The sequence below is a fragment of the Xenopus laevis genome, chromosome 2S, assembly GCF_017654675.1.
Source record: "Xenopus laevis strain J_2021 chromosome 2S, Xenopus_laevis_v10.1, whole genome shotgun sequence".
NCBI lineage: Eukaryota > Metazoa > Chordata > Amphibia > Anura > Pipidae > Xenopus > Xenopus laevis.
This window is the reverse complement of record NC_054374.1, coordinates 107,878,726-107,899,522: the sequence shown is the minus strand read 5'-3', so window position 1 is coordinate 107,899,522 and position 20,797 is coordinate 107,878,726. Positions and strand designations below refer to the sequence as shown.

General features: G+C 38.1%; 1 protein-coding gene across 2 annotated transcripts in view; it reads left to right on the top strand.

The window, feature by feature from the left end:
• col4a2.S (collagen, type IV, alpha 2 S homeolog) overlaps positions 1-11,177 on the top strand; it is a 103,876-nt gene extending 92,699 nt beyond the window's left edge. For both annotated transcript variants that reach the window (XM_018249847.2, XM_018249846.2), the window contains 8 exons: positions 1,489-1,605; positions 2,271-2,432; positions 2,519-2,617; positions 7,184-7,330; positions 7,950-8,066; positions 8,380-8,571; positions 9,525-9,811; positions 10,646-11,177. In XM_018249847.2, coding sequence (XP_018105336.1) covers positions 1,489-1,605; positions 2,271-2,432; positions 2,519-2,617; positions 7,184-7,330; positions 7,950-8,066; positions 8,380-8,571; positions 9,525-9,811; positions 10,646-10,900 — 1,376 coding nt within the window. In that variant the 3' untranslated portion in view covers positions 10,901-11,177. The remainder of the gene's footprint in view (positions 1-1,488; positions 1,606-2,270; positions 2,433-2,518; positions 2,618-7,183; positions 7,331-7,949; positions 8,067-8,379; positions 8,572-9,524; positions 9,812-10,645) is intronic.
• The last annotated feature ends 9,620 nt before the right edge of the window (positions 11,178-20,797 follow it).

Here is a 20,797-nt window from a genome sequence, read left to right as displayed (position 1 = left end):
TTCTATGAACAATAGTGTACAGTTTTAACAATATCAATTAACAGGTTTTTTTTTAAGTGGGTTTCTTCTGGCTACTCCAGTTTCCTTCCACACTCCAAAATGATATTGACAGGTTGGATGAAATTGAACACAGTGGGGGTCATTTATTGCATATTTATTCACAAATGGTTGTATTGCCCATGTTGAATGCTAAAATATTGCATTGCAGTGTCCATTTGTGCAAATTCTCTTTGCTCACAAATTTTCACAAGTGGCTCGCAAATAAGATGGGCGTTTGCATGAGTGCGGCCACTGTGTGAGGTTGTTGTGTGTGAAAACAGCTCTGACAATAATTTGCAAAACTGTTTTGCAAATATTTTCTCCATCACCATCAAAATGATGGTGTTACTCAAATGCAGAGTGTATGCATAAATATTTGCGATTTTTGCTATATTCATAAAGCTCTTATGGACATTTGCAGTATGGATATAGATTTGCAAATCTTTTTGTACAATAAATACACCACCCAGGGCTGTTTCTGCCATGAAGCAAGGTGAGAACCTTGCCTAAGGTGGCAGAGAGCAGCTTGTTATAAGGGGCGGCAAAAAGCCGCTTCATGTAACATTAAGAGCTGAATTTCCGAGTTTTAACCCAGAAATGCGGCTCTGCTAGTGCAGAGAGCGATATTGCGCAATATCGATGCTGCCCCCCTTTGACCCACTTTTTAAGCGCGGAGTGCTGCCTCAGGCAGCAGCAGCCCCAGAATCACCCCTGACACCACTCGTATCCAGATTTATCAATATAACCATGACAGGGCAAATTAATTAACTGTGCAAATCATTCTGCCCTGAGTGAAGTTTACAAATGAGCCCTGTATGTGTGAATGGAAAAGGTGGCCATACACAGGCCAACCAAGTACCCTATCCCACCGAACAGCCTGTAAGCCAAATAGTGAGGGGCCATAAATGATATGGTGGCTTTCAGGCAGCCAATTATTGTTAAAATGGCAGAAAGTTAAGAAGAGATGTGGCTCCTCTTCGTTTTCTTCATCTTCCAATGCACCATATAATAGCAAATATAGTAGGGATTGGTGGGCTGTCATACATGTACAGAAAACTGGACAAACCAAATTTTATAAACTTCGCTGGGACAGGGACTAATGTTTATGTATGTGCATAATCTCTGTACAGAACTGCAGAATATGTTAGCACTATATTAATAAAGAATATGAATACTTTTTCCGAAAATTTCATCATCATCATCATCATCATTTATTTATATAGCGCTGTCAAGATAATTTCAGAAATAATAAAAAAAACAATCATTTTTCAAGAGATGATATGTTGAGATGGCCTTATCTGTACAGAAAATATATATATATCCACTCAGGAGTGTAACAACTTGGCACTGGCCCCCCCTGCAAAAAACAAATACAACTCCTCCCCCCCCCAGCCTGCTCAAGTGCACATGCAGACTTTTAATACAGAATATTATCTGTTTTTTAACTAGGTTTGCCTGGCTTAATTGGAATTACTGGTACAGTTGGAGTGCGTGGCTTGCCTGGGTTTTCTAACAGGACAGGAACACCAGGAGATGTTGGATTTCCAGGACCTCCTGGACTGCCAGGTAATTTTTCCTTTCATCTTCAGAATCTTAGCTTATCATATATAGGGCCAGATTCAATTTGATGAGAAAAGCGTATCTCCTAATTCAATACCAGACTGTCCTTTAGAGCCAGATGCAATTTAATTTGAATTTATCACATGAAAACTCTATTGAAATCTGTGGGAAAAAACTTCAACAGAATTAGAATAAAAACGTTTCTCGGCCAAGTGAATGTTGCCCATAAATTTTCATGTGGTAAACCACAAAATAACATTTTCTAATGCATCTGGCCCATAGTGTTTACTGCTTCTGAAATTTTTAAATGTCAAGTGGCATATTTTCCCCCTTAGAATACTTGTGCAGCTATTAATGATGTAGCTATTGGTACTGCATTTGTAACCTAGATCAAGTTATACGTTAAATTATATAGGTAACATTTTATGTGTAGACTACAATCCATTCTTACTGTAGCAGCATTGTAAGCACTTGTGAGCAGGGTCCTACAATCCTATTTTTATTCTGTAACCCTTTTAATAGGTAATACATAAATAGACGTTACATGACTGTAAGACCCATTTGTTATAAATGATTGCAATGTACTGCATAACATGCTGTTGCAGTATCAGTAGATGATGATGATGATATATCTAATCTCAAAACTTGTGTCTTACAAAATTGGTTTATAGGTTTTCCAGGCCCTATGGGAATCCCGGGTTTACCCTCTAAACCTGGAGTAAAAGGAGAAATAGGAGAGCTGGGGTCACAAGGGGATTATGGTGCTAAAGGTATTCCTGGTGATCAGGGAAAACTGGGAGCTACTGGAGTTGCTGGAATGCCTGGAGTGAAAGGTGCAGTTTTCTTTTATTCTGCTCTCTGAAAGAGGTCTGTTCCTTTCTACATGGCCAAGATAACCTTACCTTTATTTTGTGTCAAGGTTGGAAAGGCAATGCTGGCTTCCATGGTGTGGTTGGGGAATCAGGGCATCCAGGTGATCAGGGACCTAAAGGATATAAAGGTGACAAAGGAGAACATGGTGAGTAGAAAAACACAGATTCCTGTTTTAATAAGGTTCAGGCCAGCATTTGTGTATGTGTATATATATATATATATATATATATATATAGAACAAAAGATGAGCCGCACTCACAGGACTTAAAATATAAAAAAAAGATTTATTTAAAAATATATATGACCAACGTTTCGGCCTCCTCCAAGGCCTTTCTCAAGGTACAGAATATGGCAAAATACGTGCTTTAAATACATGAAATGGCGGGAAAAGACAGCAACACCCTTAATGACGTATAATTCACGTCAATGCCCAGTGACTATCATTAACATAAATCACGTTAGCTGTTTACTATGTATATAAACACATAAACACATAAAAGATAAAACCAAAAATTACCTATACCCCTACATCACACTTAACGGTTAATCATTATCATGATCTTAAAAAGGTTAACAAGTTTAAAAACAAAGCAAGAATGTAACACATTTGTTTCATTGAATCGATTTTGTTCTAAGTGTTACTAAATGTTTTAGTTTGAGGAAGTTCCTAGAGTGAAAGCAAGAGATGAGCCTCCCCTGTAACCCGATACCTATTCTTCCACAGGATGTGTAGCATATACCCAATTATCTCATACCTGCAACCCGTTGTCATATGGCTGCTCGTCACCGCTTACTGGCAGTATTAACTCGATACTATCTTAAGGTTACCCTAGGTACTGTTACCCGAGACAAACTAAGGCATACAAATTACAGAAAGTAAAACTAAAAAATGAAAAAATGAAAAAAATAATTAATGAAATGAAAAAAATAAATATATAAAATCGATGTGCTCCCTAAAATACACCTATCTATAATACACAAATAAATAGTTAACCAAGATCGAGTGAGTGTCACCCATTGGACTATGTATATTTATTTCCCCCAATAAACTAAAGAAAAAATTTATAATGATCAGCAAAGGAGTAATCCCACTCTAAACCTAAAAGAAAAAACAAGTGAAACTGAAGACCCACATATCAAACATGTTAGAAAAGAAATATAATATATTAAATAAAGTGCCTATTAAACTATAATAAAAAAACTCACAGACCCCTATATCTCTTAATAGCTATAGATGTATGTGCCTTGAGAAAGGTCCCTGAGAGGACCGAAACGTCACGTTGGCTACATATGCACTAATGAATATACTACTTTTTCACTGAAATCCTGGTGTTGCTGGTCTTCTTTGTACTATATATATATATATATATATATATATATATATATATATATATATATATATAGTCAGTTTGTTAAACCGGCACTCACCATCAATCAATCAAGTCCCTGGTGCTTCTTCGGAAAATAGCATAAAGATATAGTTAAGAGCACTCACGGGTATTGTGAAGAAAGACTTTTATTGGAGTATTACAATCTACCCCACACACACATATATATATATATCTATATAAAGGTATGGGATTCGTTGTCCAGAAAACCATTATCCAGAAAGCTCTGAATTACAGGATGACCATCTCCCATAGATTCCATTTTAATAATAAAGCAGTACCTTGTACTTGATCTAAACTAAGATATAATTATTCCTCATTGAGTTTAATTTAATTTTTACATGATTTTCTAGTAGACTTAAGGCATGAAGATCCAAATTACAGAAAGACCCGTTACATGGAAAACCTTAGGTTCTGGGCATTCTGGATAATGGGCAGAGTCGGACTGGGCCAGATCCGCACCCAGGTTTGCGATTCTGAGACTTCTAAATGTCGCGACCGCCCTTTGTTGGGCAGTCGCCGCAAAAACATTTCATGCATGTGCACATGCAAGGCGCAGCACGGCGGCACAGCCAGGGGGACTGGATGGAGCCCTGGAGCAGCAGCCCCAATGGGCCCCGTGCCCCCCAGTCTGACCCTGATAACGGGTAACATACCTGTATATATATACTGTATGTACATCGACTTAAATTGATTGAAACCAATATCCAAAAACTCCATTTTGAGATTGAAAAGTAGACATCCTAGGTCCTGGTGCCCATCCCTGCTGGGCCTTTTTTTTAATCTGATGCTACATATTAATTTATCATGCTACTTGTACTGGCTTCTGTGCTGACATGTAGTAATTATCTGTATTAAGTACTAATAAGCCTTATATTGTGACATTTATATTATACTGTATATATATTGTGAGTGGGTCTCTAAGCTAAGTAAGTGACAGCAGCACAGAGCATCTGCAGAGAATCAGCAGAAAAGAAGATGAGGAGCTATTGGGATACATTTAGGGGAACAAATCTTTACAACTAAAGGGCTGTGGTTGCCTTGGGATGGTACAGAAGCCCAAAACATAGGGGCAGATTTATCAAGGGTCGAAGTGAATTTTTGAAGTAAAAAACTTCGCATTTCTAAGTAATTTTTGGGTACTTTGACTAGGAAATAGTCCAACTTCGATTAGAATTTGAAAAAAACTTCAAAATTCGAAGATCGAATTTTTTTTAAGTACTGTCTCTTTAAAACTTCGACTTCGACCATTCGCGACATAAAAGCTGCCAAAGGGCTGTTTTAGCCTATGGGGGACCTCCTAGAACCTGTATGGAGGCAATTGGGGAAGTTTGGAAATCGAAGTTCGAAGTTAAAAAAACTTCGAATTGTAGTTGATCAAACTAGTTGATTGAATTCGAAGTTCGAAGTTTTTTAACTTCGAACTTCGACCTTTGATAAACATGTTCCATAATATACAGCATGTCTAGCTACTTCTTTAGTTATACTTTACATAGTTACATAGTTATATTGGGTTGAAAAAAGACGAAGTCCATCAAGTTCATCCCCTCCAAATGAAAACCCAGCATCCATACACACACCCCTCCATACTTTTACATAAATTATATATACCCATATCTATACTAACTATAGAGTTTAGTATCACAATAGCCTTTGCTATTATGTCTGTCCAAAAAATCATCCAAGCCATTCTTAAAGGCATTAACTGAATCAGCCATCACAACATCACCCAGCAGTGCATTCCACAACCTCACTGTCTTGACTGTGAAGAACCCCCTACGTTGCTTCAAATTAAAGTTCTTTTCTTCTAGTCTAAAGGGGTGGCCTCTGGTACGGTGATCCACTTTAGGGTAAAAAGCTATTTGTCTATAATGTCCTCTAATGTACTTGTAAAGTGTAATCATGTCCCCTCGCAAGCGCCTTTTTTCAAGAGAAAACAACCCCAACCTTGACAGTCTACCCTCATAATTTAAGTCTTTCATCCCTCTAACCAGTTTAGTTGCACGTCTCTGCGCTCTCTCCAGCTCATTTATATCCCTCTTAAGGACTGGAGTCCAAAACTGCACTGCATACTCCAGATGAGGCCTTACCAGGGACCTATAAAGAGGCATAATTATGTTTTCATCCCTTGAGTTAATGCCCTTTTTTATGCAAGACAGAACTTTATTTGCTTTAGTAGCCACAGAATGACACTGCCCAGAATTAGACAACTTGTTATCTACAAAAAACCCTAGATCCTTCTCATTTAAGGAAACTCCCAACACACTGCCATTTAGTGTATAACTTGCATTTATATTATTTTTGCCAAAGTGCATAACCTTGCATTTATCAACATTGAACCTTATTTTCCAGTTTGCTGCCCAGTTTTTCAATTTAGACAAATTACTCTGCAAAGTGGCAGCATCCTGCATGGAACCCATAGTTCTGCACAATTTAGTATCATCTGCAAAAAAAGAAACAGTACTTTCAATGCCCACCTCCAGGTCATTAATAAACAAGTTGAAAAGCAAGGGACCTAGTACAGAGCCCTGCGGTACTCCACTAACAACACTGGTCCAATTAGAAAATGTTCCATTTACCTCCACTCTTTTAGCCAGTTCTCTATCCAGGTACAAATACAATGTTCCAGGCCAACATTCCTTAATTTAACCATTAACCTTTTGTGTGGCACTGTATCAAATGCTTTAGCAAAGTCTAAGTAAATCACATCCACTGCCATCCCAGAATTCAGGTCTCTACTTACCTTCTCATAAAAAGAAATTTAGTTAGTCTGACTATATCTATTACGCATAAAACCATGCTGGCACAAACTCATATAGTATTATGATTTGCTATGAAGTCCAGTATGTTATCCTTTATTAACCCTTCGAAAAGCTTTCCTACCACTGATGTCAGACTAACTGGCCTATAGTTTTGAGGCTGAGAACGAGATCATTTTTTGAATAGAGGCACCACATCAGCAATTCGCCAGTCTCTCGGCACTATGCCGGATCTCAATGAATCGTGAAAAATTAAGTAAAGAGGTTTGGCAATCACAGCGCTAAGCTCTCCTTTAATGAGTATACCCCTAGGTCCCAACAACATGCCTGATCAATGTCAGCAGATATGCAGCCATTTAAAACAGACTCTTTAGACAAAAGGTAAAGTCCGTTTTTGAGGCCACCACAACACAAATACCTAACCATACTTTTATGGCACCTGGGTAATGTCCCAAGCATTCCGGATAATATGTCCCTTTCTTTCCTTTATACCCTGCATGCTGTTATACAAAGTGTTAGAATGTGATTACTTTATAATTCTATTTTGTTTTCTCCTATTTAAAGGCTTTAAGGGTCCTCCTGGACAACCAGGCCCAGTGTCTGAACCTCCTCTTGCTACTGCTGAACACGGTTCCCCTGGGCCACAAGGAATTATTGGCCCTGAAGGGGTTAGGGGTGATATAGGCCCAAAAGGTGTTGTGGGTAGTCCAGGTATGCATGCTTCACTTTTTCACCTTGTATATTTGTGTTTACATATATATAGAATTATGTTGTTCTTATGGGTTATGGATATGTGAATGACCTCTGATATCCAAACATTTGCATTGCAATTGCAAGACAGAAACCTCAGGTATAGCAGATAGTCACTTGGGCTCATAAGTGGCCAAAGGTGCAGTAACATATAACAACCAGACATTTGTTTTCACTGGTCTATCAATGGAAGTCTGATTAAAGCTATTTGCTGATTTGTTACTTCACTGGCGCCTTTTCCAGTTTTGCCAAATGAGCCCCCATATAACTCCCAGACATAAATAGAAAGTTTACCTTTATTTAAAAGTATTTCTTGAAATACCCACTGTATTCCCATATAGTATTTTGGAAAATTTAATATGGTGTTTTTTCTTTGTTAGTTAGGCAGATGGCCTTTAATCTTTACAGTTATCGTTTAAGTAGCCTAAGGCTATGACCACATGAAAGTCCAAAACTACCCTTGTCCTCACCTATCTGAAATGCAATGCAACTAAAAAATACAACATTACTATAACGAAACGTACCCAAAAATTTTGGGAAAATGGGGTTAATAATTAGAAACAATTTGTGTTTCATTAAGGTGCCCCTGGCCAAACTGGGAAAGAAGGATTACCAGGCATACCAGGATGGTCTGCACCTCCAGGCAACCGCGGAGAACTGGGACTCATGGGACAAAGAGGACTTGATGGACTAAAAGGTAAATGAGCTAATTTATCTGTTAAGCTGTTATCCAGAAAACTCCTACATCTTTCCATAAACTAGTAAAATTAAATATGTTGTTACTATAACAATGGTATGCCTTTATTCACTCGTACTAGTGAAAGCAAGCTGCTGGTTAAATCGGAAGAGGCATTGGTTTTGGCAACAACTTCAGCATCCCTTTAATGGCTGACATTTTTATATTCACACTAATGTATATTTTTATACAACTTGTATAAAATACAGGTAAACAAAAAAAATGCAAAGTGAAATTGAAAGTCGAAAAGTTATATATGTCTTATGTTTGGCAGGTGACAGTGGTGTGCCAGGCAGGGCAGGGCTTCCTGGGATGCCTGGAAGAAGTGTGAATATTGGTTATCTTTTAGTCAAGCACAGTCAAACTGATGAAGAGCCAATGTGTCCTGTTGGTATGGCCCAGTTGTGGACTGGGTACAGTCTGTTATATTTTGAGGGACAGGAAAAAGCACACAATCAAGACTTAGGTAAGTTTCTATTATATGGAATGAAATAGGTGGTGCAAAAACAGCACATAAATAGCATCTGTTTTATGAACATATGTTTTTAAAAATAAGCTTTATTAAAAGAAAAGCCTGTATAAAATACAAAAATATATACATAATACAATAAACATTGCTGCTATATTATTGGGTAGTTCTTCCCAGAGGACACAATGGCATCCTTTCAAATTAGAAGAAAGAAGGTTTCATTTTAAAGTACACAAAGGTTTGTGTTTTTTTTACAGTTAGAGCTGTGACATTGTAGAATTCTTCTCTGGAACTTTCCATACTGACGAGACATAATTATTACTAATGGACTGGTGTGTGGGCATAACATACAAAAGTAGCCCTGGGAGTAACATCTCCTCAAGTTAATTTGAGGGAATTCACATTTCTGTTTACCTTTTGCACTACAAAATGTGTCCCAATAAATTAGCCAAGATATGAAAATAGGGAGCCAGTGTATGGGGTACATTGGTAGAGCTTACCACTGTGTATGGTGGGCCCAGGTGCACACGCCCCAGACCTTCAGCACCAGCAAAAGAGGCTGGCACAAGCCTGGACCACACCAAGTAGAGAAGCCGGAGTCAGATGGTAAAAGTTAAAAATTTACATTTTATTTTCTATAATTAAAAAGTGAAAGCCTCGTTTTGTGTCCGCCAAGGGCACTTAGCCATAGGCATAACAGTTTTTGCTGTTTCCTAGTAAATTCGCCCTTTAGTACTATGCCAGGAACTTGTCCAATGTCCCTTTTAGATGGATCTTTTTCCAATTTCCACTGGATCAACAAGACGTTATATTGGATTTACATGGGCTAACCGTTAACCCCATGGACTTCTTTCCAAAATTACCAACTGTAAAACTATAACCACCATCCTGTAACTAATGTGTTTAATGTGAGCTACACAATGAGAAACCCCTCTGGTTTGTTTTTGTAGGTTTGGCTGGATCTTGTTTACAACGCTTCAGTACAATGCCTTTCCTGTACTGCAACCCAGGTGATGTGTGTTATTATGCAAACCGTAACGATAAGTCTTATTGGCTTTCCACCACTGTTCCTCTTCCAATGATGCCAGTGGTGGAAGAAGAAATTAGGCCGTATATTAGCCGTTGCTCAGTGTGCGAAGCTCCAGCAGTAGCAATTGCTGTTCACAGTCAGGATGTCAGTATCCCGCATTGCCCAGACGGATGGCGGAGCTTGTGGATTGGATACTCCTTTCTCATGGTATTTAATTTTTATTATTTCTTACAGCACAAATAAAAGTGTATTTTTAAGAATGACTTTTGTTTAAATACAAAACAGCAGGAGATTTGATATATGCACAAATATGACCCTGTCCCATTCTGTTCAGGCATGTGTTTTTATATTATGTTTTCTTCCTGCCAAGCCAATGTTCAGCCAACGTGTAATGTAAACTCTAAAAGCCATTTTTGTGGTGGCTGAATGGCTAGGTTACACAGAAATAATATTGGGTGGTGTAGCTTAAGTAGAGTTTTGCATAAAGCCCTAAATATGCAGCCTGCAGCAATTCTGAATGTATACTGTAAGGTATAGGAAACTGGGGAAAATAGATACTTCAGAAAGAGAAAAGCAGACAGTGGGTTGGAGGTAGTGAGACATAGGAAAATAGAATGACAGCTTTGGGGTAGGCATTCAGACAAACTGGTAGGAAGTTAATGAAAACTGCAGCCTACAGACACATGGGTGGGAACAGTGAAACAAAGAGTCAGATGTGTAAAGGAGACCAGAGAACTACAAGGAGAGACAACTGAGGAGGCAAGAGATACAGAGAAAGAATTAAAGCCTAGGGTGACATATACAGAAATAGAGCTGGAGGTGCAGAAAGAGAAAGAAAGATTCCAGGGGCTGGATAACATCCATGCAGTGTATTTATCTAGAGGCAATTCAACACAGAATTGACTAAAACTTCAGAGTTATGTGGAAGATATTTAGTTGTTCAATGTGAGTTTCCCTTCATATTCTTCTAAGCAAACCTTCTAGTTGTTCTGTGTATGACAAACAGTGGATTGACTGGTTGCACTTGTCTCTGTATCACAGCACACTGCAGCAGGCGATGAGGGAGGAGGACAATCCCTCGCTTCCCCTGGAAGTTGTTTGGAAGACTTCAGGGCGACTCCATTCATTGAATGTAATGGTGGAAGAGGGACCTGCCACTACTTTGCAAACAAGTACAGTTTCTGGCTTACTACAATTGACCAGCCCTTCCAGAGCTCTCCAAGCGCAGATACCCTTAAAGCTGGGCTGATTCAAACTCATATCAGCCGATGCCAAGTCTGCATGAAAAATTTGTAAAAACAAATCCTTGCTGATTTTTATGACAAAAAATTTAATTGGTGCTCAATGTTAACTTATTACCTCACACCAGATGATGATGCTATCATGTTAACTTTGTTAAACCTTTGCTATTCATATACCTGCTTTCCTCCCCTCTCTATGCATTACAGCATTATATGGCAAGGACATGCAAGGCCTGCTACTTGGATAGGGGGGATTCATTCATCACACAGCTATTCTCTAACAAATGGGATTGTGTACATTAAATGATAACTAAATATTATTTGCATCCAAAGCAACACTGTTGTCAGTTTGTGCTGGAATGAAAACTATTCAGATTATATTTATTGATTAAATTGGATCATCCTATTTCCATTGTATTATAAAAATATCAAGCAAAACAATTCCGATGAAAAAAGAACAGCTAATATCCCCTATCCTTGGAAACCACTTATATTTAGCTAGAGCACGACACCCGTTTGGTTAATTTATGCATTATGGAACTGATGAATCTGGGAAGTGTATTTTGGTTATAGCTCCATACTGTATCTCTCACACTTGCACAATATATAAGTAGTAATGAACACAGAGGTGGGTGGGTGCTTGGACTCAAGGGCAGCAATCTTTAAAAAGAAGTTGATATTAGGAGCTATTTAAAGTGATTTTTAAAGCAGGTCTCCCCAACCTTTTTTACATGAGCCATATTCAAATAAAGCAAAACAATCATGCAAAAAGTTCCTGGGGGTACCAAATATGGGTTCTGATTGGCTTTTGGTGGCACATTTGTAAACTGAAGGCTCTGCTTGGCAATACATTTGATTTTTATGCAACTAAACTCTCCTCCAAGCCTGGAGTTCAAATACTGTATAAACACCTACTTTGAGGCCACTGGGAGCAACATCCACGGGGTTGATGAGCAACATGGTGCTTGTGAGCCAATGGTTGGGGATCACTGGTTTAAAGTGAAGGGTTAGCTGCACAATATCTTCCAGCTTTTATTATCACAAAAATAAGATTGCTGCCCTTTAAAATGTAGAAAACACACTGGGGGAATTTACAAAAGTGGTGCCATTTTTTTAATATAGTAGTAGCCCTTCAAACTATTGCCTGAAATACATGTATATATAATAACATAGTGTAAAACATAAAATCAGTTTGTCTTTAAGAGTCCCTTTCCTTTCATTGGATATCTCCTTGACTGACAAAAGATTCAATGGGGTATATTTACCAAAGAGTGAAGTTACAGATTGCCACAATCCACTAGCGTGAAATACCACCTCTCTCCATTCATTTCTACAGCATTTTTAAAGGGGTATTTAACTTTCCGTTTCACCCATTAAAAATCCCATAGAAATGAATGGAGAGAGGCGGTATTTCACTCGAGTGGACTATGGTGATCTCAGACTTCATTCTTTGATAAATATACCCCAATGAATCAAACTACAAGTACATAGTAGATTTGCCCTAGGTGAGCTTGCACCATCCACACACCGCTAGTAACTGTCTCTCACAACTTGACTAGGTGCAATGCTCTTAAATTCATATTGTATCAACTGGGTTGTATCAGTTATATTGCAAAGTTTTAAAAATGCTCTGGTCTCACTCACAGTGTAATGTGCCACAGATAATCACACTATGATCCCACATTTGCATTAAATGGGCAGGTAATTTTAGTCTTGTCTTGTCTTGTTGGTGCAAGGAGAAAGTTAAAGCTTGTGTGCATGAAAGAAAATGAGTCAAACACACAGCAGAATACTAATATGCAACTCTAAAACAATGTGATACAATCCATATTCCATGGCAAATCCACTTGAAGGCACATGATTTACATTGCAGAATGTACAGCAGCTCCCTATCCATGTCATTATCAAACTGTTTATGGATTTAATAGACAATAGGAAAAGGTTTCACAGAATAAAGAAACCAGCAGGCTGGATTCATTGATATTGTACTATGCTGGCAAGATAAACACTATAAAAACCATTTATAGAGGTGTGTGAAATAAATTGCATATTTAGAAAGCTCCATTGAATTCCTGATGAGTGAATTAACAGCATGCAGTGGAAAGCATCTGTTACTAATCTGTTACTGAGCTAATCACATTCACATTCTTTATAAAGGCATGTTGTTTCTAGCGCATGACTAATTCTAAAAATGATGGATTGGTATTATTTTATCCCATCAGGCCTACTACAGTCAGTAGCAGGGTAGCTTTAATATATAGAGAAAAGGAAATTCATTTATTATAACTTTTTAATAAAACATCATAATCAGGGGCAATCCTGGGGTATTGCTAGTGCAATGAGCGCAATAGTGTCCTCTGCCCTAGCGGAGCTGAATTTAAGAGGAGTCTTTTTGCAGGCACTTATAACTACCTGCTTTCTCCTGCCTGAGGCAGCCTTGATCATAATCATCTCAAAGAACTCTGCAACAGCACCATTTAATGCTTTTTAGTGATTTCTGGTATGTTTAACAGATTCACTATTTCTTGTGGTGCCCCCCATTAATGAAGCATATCCACTCCCATGGTTGTTGGTTTAAGTCTGCTTCATTTAGCACAGACCCTTATTATGTTTAAGTTCTGCGGCTTGAAAGTCAAACAAGTGGTTTAACACAGTGCACCATGTTACAGTGTTATGGGGAATTTCAACACACCTTTATAATGATGAGCTCAATATATAGAGACTGCGCAAATACGGTAATGCCACTGCTGATGCGAACTTTGCTAATAATGAATTGCATTGTAAATAGTTGAATGTTGTTAAATGTGGCTTAAATAGTTGATGAAAAACAGGGTTCCAGATATTCTAGTGGTAATATAATTTTCAAGAACAACAGGAGAATTATTTAGTCACAAAAGACATTTAGAAAGATAAAGACTGATAAATACTGTGAAACAATGCAGTTTTCCCATTGGTTCCTAAGCTAATTTAATTTACATTATTACAATAAAAATCACCCCTCCACCAGAGTTAGAATTTGCCCTGCCACTTCCTTTACTGCCTTCTTATTTCACTCCTACTCCCAGAGGAATGAATCAACATGGTAAGCTGCAGCTAGACAAGCCTAGAAGCCTGTCTCTGAAATGAATCATTGATTTGTTGGCGCATGTATCATTTTGGTAAATCATACACGGTTTCTTGTTCTAAAAATATCCGCTATGTCTGTTTTCTATTCATATATTCATAAAATATCATGTCCAAGCTGCACCTTTCATAAGCAAATGGGATTACAGAAAGATCCAGATGTCTTCAATAATAAGTGACGTTACGTATCATGTATCATGCATTCAGCTGAGCTTACCTATGCTTTCATAAATGTGATGCACTGACATTTTTCTGCTCTTTACTAATTTATAAGCTCTAGATTACTTGGAAATCTAAAAAAAAAAATTAAGTATCAACTATCTACTGTCAAGCAAAAAAAGTAAAATACTTGTCATGTCCACAAGAGGGCACATTAGAATAGCCATGGATACTGGCAGCTGGATTTTTGTATTTGGAACTTGCTGCACTACCGAAGTATCAGCATTAGCATAAAAGTCATTACCATGGGGCATTAGCACATTAAGAAACAGACAACAAATACGTAGTTATTAGCAAGAGGAAACTAATCACACCAGTTCAAGAAAGTCTCAAAAGTAGGAGGGCATTGGCTGCCAATGGCAAAGCATGAAGGGTTCCCTTAAAGGGCTGTTTCACTAGAGTCATTAACTTGTAGTATGTTATAGAATGGCTAATTCTAAGCAACTTTTCAGTTGGCCTTCTATTTTATTTTATTTTTTAATTATTTGCCTTCTTGTGACTCTTGCTAGCTTTTAAATGGGGGTCACTGGCCCCATCTAAAAAACTAAAGCTTTGTAAGGCTACAAATATATTCTTATTGGTATTTTTTTCTATACAGGCCTTCTCCTATTGATAGCCTAGTCTCTTAAGCTGGCCATAGACACAATGTTCCGATCGTACGAATCGAGGATTCGTACGATTTTCGGACCGTGTGTGGAGAGTCCCGACATTTTTCGTCCGGCGGATGTTTGGTCGATCGGACAGGTTAGAAAATTTCTGTCGGCTGCCGATAATATCTCTGCATGTATTGCCGATCGTACGATTTAAAGTGGGAGACTGTCACCTGCTTTGTCAGACATAACTATCGTACGATTGCTGTCAGAGGCAGAACATCGGCTGATTTGTTCTTTTCTACTTTATTTGATCAGAATGGTAAGACTTTGATCTGAATGGTTAGTGGATGGGAAAGTACATTGATTCGTACGATCGGATCTTTGCATCTATGGCCAGCTTTACTCAAATCAATGCATTTTTACAGGAGTTATATGGACCCTAGTAACCAGTTGCTGAAATTGCAAAATGGAGAGCTTCAGAATAAAAAGCTTAATAACTCCCAAACCACAAACAAAAAAATAAAAAACAAATGCAGCTTGTCTCAGAATATGACTCGCTATATCATACAAAAAAAGTTAATTCAAAGGTGAACAACCCCTTTAAGGCTGGGACTATGTATGCTGGTCCATGAGGCATCTCTGTTTAGGTTTTTCTCCAGCAAGCTTATAGAACATGGCCACACATTTTTTAAATAAATGTACCCCCTATAGGTTAATGCATTCAGGGAATTATCATTCCAGCAATGACCAGCTAGATGATAGAAGATGTTAGGGCATTTTGTATTCAAACAAGGCTAGGGTTGCTCATCTTTGATTTAGTTTGCTTGGAGAGAGTCCAGAGTTTTTTTCATATGAATAACAAAGCATTTACAGAAAAAAAAGACCTGACATGCATTTATAATGAGTATTTGCCCATAAGTTCATTCTGTACTGTGCCTTTATCTTGCTGTTCAATAAATACTTTGTAAATAAAAATGGCCTAACTAGATCCTGCATAGAATTCCAGGCACTAAATAAACGTGTTGTTTAATATAAGAAAGCAATGATTTGTAGTCTTGAAACTGAGATTTTGGTGGCTTCTAAAGCCGGGTCTATATTACCATCAATGAAAACCCTGACCTGCGCCTACAAAGCCACTGCACTTCCAAATTCTGAGTGCTTTGTCCAGACCCAGGATTCTTACAGAACTGATGGACAATGTACATTACTGTATTTCCACTAAACTGTTATTTTAGTCATTATTTCAATGTTGCTTTACTTTTTTTTACTGTCAGTACTATGAATAAAACATAGTTTTTTATTATTAATGCTGATTCGTTATTGAAGTAATATCGTGCAAATAATGTTAATGTTATAAAAAAAAAAAAAGCAGACAGGTTTATGGAAGATGCTTTTGCTGATCACGGTCATGATTTAAAATGTGAGCTTGCAGTCTGACTTAACATTAAGCACTGTGTGCACGATTCTATTTAATATCACTACTCTTTAACTTTCACGTCATACTTGTATCAATAATGAAGCTTCGAAGCTCAAATATTGCTTGGGTAACCCTGGAGTCCACTTTGACCCAACTATATGGGCAGCAAACTTGTTATTCCATCTTGGTTATGTGTCACGAAATCTATTTAACGTTCAATGTGATCGATTTTATTTTAGTCTCACTCTCAAAACCTTACTGTTTGCAAAGTGGCCTTAAAGAAGTAGGGTAGCAATACTGCATGGGGTAACCATGGCAACCATAGCCTTTTAGCAGTAAATATCCCCCAAATATACCCCAGAAACTCCCTATCTTCTTTTCTGCTGATTCGCTGCACATGCTCTGTGCTGCTGTCACTTACTGAGCTTAGAGACTGACTCACAATATACTGTATAAATACGATTTAAAAGTCTGTTTGCATTCAGTAATTCAGATTCTCATTACAGTGCAATTAGCATCAAAATGTAATAATTGTCTAATTATTGTGTCTAAGCTTAGCTTCTTAACAGCAGCTCAGAACACAGAGCATGTGAGTAACCCTGACACTTCTTACAAAGTCAAAAAAGCCTGTACTATTATGTTATAGAGATGCTCACTCTTTAGGCTTCTACACAAGTTCAGTATATAGTATATGGCATTTAAAGCCATATTCAATTTTTTAATGGTTTAGTTCTCCTTTTAACCCTTTCTTCCATAATTTAAACTTCTATTTACAATAATGTTTTGCCATCTACCCTGAAAAAAACAGGCTTCCACTCTCTGAAGGACACCCGTTCCTAGTAAACCATGATGCAACACTCTTCTCTCATATCTTCTCAGACTGCAAATAATTAGCCTTACACCATATCCAATAAGATATCACTTAAAACCATACAAATTAGCATATAAAAGACTAAACAACTGATTCATAACGAGCAAAAGCAGTAGCAGTCATGCTAAAATGGGCACCCAAACCAACACCATTCCTTACAGAGTCTTACACCCAATGCTGCACCCTGAGTGCTGGACCTGTGCTCTACACCTCATGCTCCAATATCTGTCCACTGATAAAAAACTCAAAGATTCATTTAAAATGAAAATATTGTCAGCCAATAAAATACACAAACATGAAAAATTGATTCCTTAAAAAGCTTCTGGCTCTTACACACTGCATTTTAAATTGGATCCCATGTGGTGGCACATTTGTGCATTCTACCACACTCGTCCCTATATATAATATAAGGCACTAAGTTTGACCAGAAGCAGCAACCCATGGCAACCAATAAGATGCCTACATTTAAACAGGTCACTAGGAAAGTCTACTTGCTATTGGTTACTGCCTGTGGGCAAACTTAGTGCCTTTTCCTGTATTACATAACCCCAAGGACAGCTAACTGACCTTATTTTGTATGGGGATTGTATTTAAAGAGGCACACTGAAATATCATCCTCTTCAACTCTGTGACCTCTGCAGGCCTATGTGGCCTAATGGGGCAATAATGACAGTACAATGTAATACCATTACTCAGGTGAATCCCAGAGCCGGGCCAAAAGCTTCTGGTGCCCAAGACAATTGCCATCACAACACGCCACTGCTCATTAATCGATGCATTGCTAGGTCAGAGTTAGAAAAAGCAGCAAAAAATTGTCATAATGCCCATTCAACCTCCCTCCATTGCACCCTAGCCACATGCCTCGGCTGCCTACTCATTTAAACAATCAGAAAGGCAGAAAGGTAAGTGTTTTATGGTAAAACTTCAATAAAATATTTGAAAACATAGAACAAAAAGGTAAGTGGATGGAGAAATGTATTCAGATGGTGGTAGCATTTCTTGCAAGAGGGAGATAGAGGAAACAGGATATATGGGTAAAGCAGAACGTAGGGGGTCATAGAACAATAGGATATTATGATGACATCCCAGTGCTTTCACATTCATGTCTTCACAAAGTTGCAACATTTCTTCCAGGAAAATATCTATTTAGCAACAATCTTTCCTGGCCACATTTTGTTGTATGACTTTGGAATGTTCAGTGGTATGCAGATTACTTACCCACACAGTCAGCACTGCAGGCTGTTGAGTACAACTAAAGCTATTTAAGCAGATTAAACTTTGATAAGGACAGAAAGTGCTAGACATGAATGCTAATAACTAACCCCTCTACAGCTGCAATGCCTCTAGAACCAAAATGTTATAGTGATGCTTGTTCCACTGTGGCAGCCACAGACTTCTTGGTTCCTGTTCTAGAAATTCTTTGTATGTATGTAAAAAGAACTTGTATACTTAGGAACAATTGACATTGTGGTGATACAACTAAAAAAGTATAAGCGGGTCCTTACCTATAACAGTACATGCACAGGTGATGCAGTAGGAATAGGGTAACTTTGCATTGTTTCTTTATGTATAAGAATACTTAAAATCAAGTCATTCCTAAAACCATGAATAAGCCTTCTACATCTCTCTACTGTTCTAGATTGGACCACTCTTTTTTTGCATACTGCTCCAGTTCTCCCTTTTCTCAACTGTTTTTTTTATCTTTCCACAAGCAATTAATACGATTTAGATCAGGTCTCATTATTGGCCACTGAAGTACAGTACACTGTTTTGCCTTTCATTATTCCTGGGTGCTTTTCAAATTGTGCTCCAGGTGAAGACCTATGAACTGTAATGGAGACCAAGACACTGGCTTCAATATTGCGCTCCAAAATGCATTAATTCCTAATCTCCTGATTTCATGAGGTTATACAGTGAGTGACTCAAGATGCTCAGTAAAGCAAACCCAAAGCACAAGCAAACCTCCTCTATGTTTGGGGTGGTATTCTTTTCTCTGGAGGCATTTCCCCCCCTCTAAAAAAATTGATATTCTGATTATGCAAAAAACTTGTCCAAATGACATACTCAAGAAATTGTTTCAGATTATTCAGATGTGTTTTGGCAAACTTCAGCCAAGATTTCTTTCAGCAGTGTGGTCTTTCTGTGTCTTCAACCAGTTTTTTTTTTACCTTGTGAAGGCTTTAATCTGTCAGTTGACATTCTTTCACCACAACTTGAACAATCCTTCTCTGCAATTTTTGATTTATACTTGTTTTGTTTTCCTACAGTACCAGATTCTGTGGCACTACATGAAAACAGAGATGCATAAGCATCCTCCAACTCTCTTGGGAACAACCAGGAGCAAATTGTCCTATAAAAGGGGACAAATGTGCTCCCAAAGGTGTGCAAAACTGGTACATACTTACCCAAAAGACTTATATTTCAGCATAAGGTTGCTACAACATATTAATTGTAGGAAGCAAATACAGTAGAATGCTGATTTTATGTTTACTGGGAGGCTGCATTAAATGGTGCAAATTCTGGTTAAATACGCAAAACCGCAATTAGCACAAATGACAACAATTCTGGAAATACATAAACTCTGAGGTTTCTACTGTATTTATGCATATAAACTAAAACATTGGTTAAGGATATGAATACTTTTCCTGAGTGGAAGAGCACTTGCTTGATACCTGCACTTGATAAACCACTGTTCTGGAGATAAGTATACATAGCAAATACCATGACATTATACCAGGACTGAAACAGGGACTATATCAGAGAACTAGACAGAGTTAAGATAACAAGGTATTGTGTTACTGTATAAAAATATATTTTATGTACAGTCATACAACTTAATTTGTAGGCACTGTGCCATAATAGCTACCACAATACCAATAGGTCAATAACTATTTGGGGAACATGTTTCGGCTACAACAGCCTTCATCAGGTGCATGAAGGCTGTTGTAGCCGAAACATGTTGTGCAGGAGTGTCTGCGAAATAAAAATGAAAACCTTTTAAAACATATAGGTGCGCTCTCCGGCTATTTTTGATTTACTTGGAATCTGGCACGGGGACTGCGGCTTGTTGAGAAGCACTGAACACACGGATGACTACTATAAGGACAATTTCATATTTAATCAACTATTTGGGGAATCATTGTTAAAGTTATTGTTCAAAAAAATATTACTATTAAAGTTATGCAATGAATGTGGACTTAATGTGCAGACTGCCAGCTTTAACTTGGGCTATTCACATCCAAACTGGGTGAACATTTTAATGTGTTAAAGGAGAAGGAAAGGCATGTTAGACTTGGGGGTGCCAAAACGTAGGCACCCCCAAGTGATTGTATTTACTTACCTGACACCCCAGGCAGCAGAAAACTGCACCGGGACGGGGTTAGTCCAGCAAGAACCAAGGAAGTGATCCTCTTCCAGCTTCTTCTGCATTAGAGCAAAAAGCTGAACTTTAACGAAAAACCTGCCTATTTCGTTCTACTGTGCATGTATCTGCCCCGGGAAATTTGAAGAAAGAAGAGGACCGCTCCATGGTGCTCGCAGGAATAACCCCAGGCCAGTGCAGATTTCTGCTGATAGGAGCACTGGCCCTCGAGTGTCAGGTAAGTAAATGCAATCATTTGGGGGTGCCTAACTTTTGGCACCCCCAGGTAAAAATGCCTTTCCTTCTTCTTTAAACCCTATAAAATAGCAAAACATTTTAGGGAGGCCTGCACAGGATCAGAATAAAAA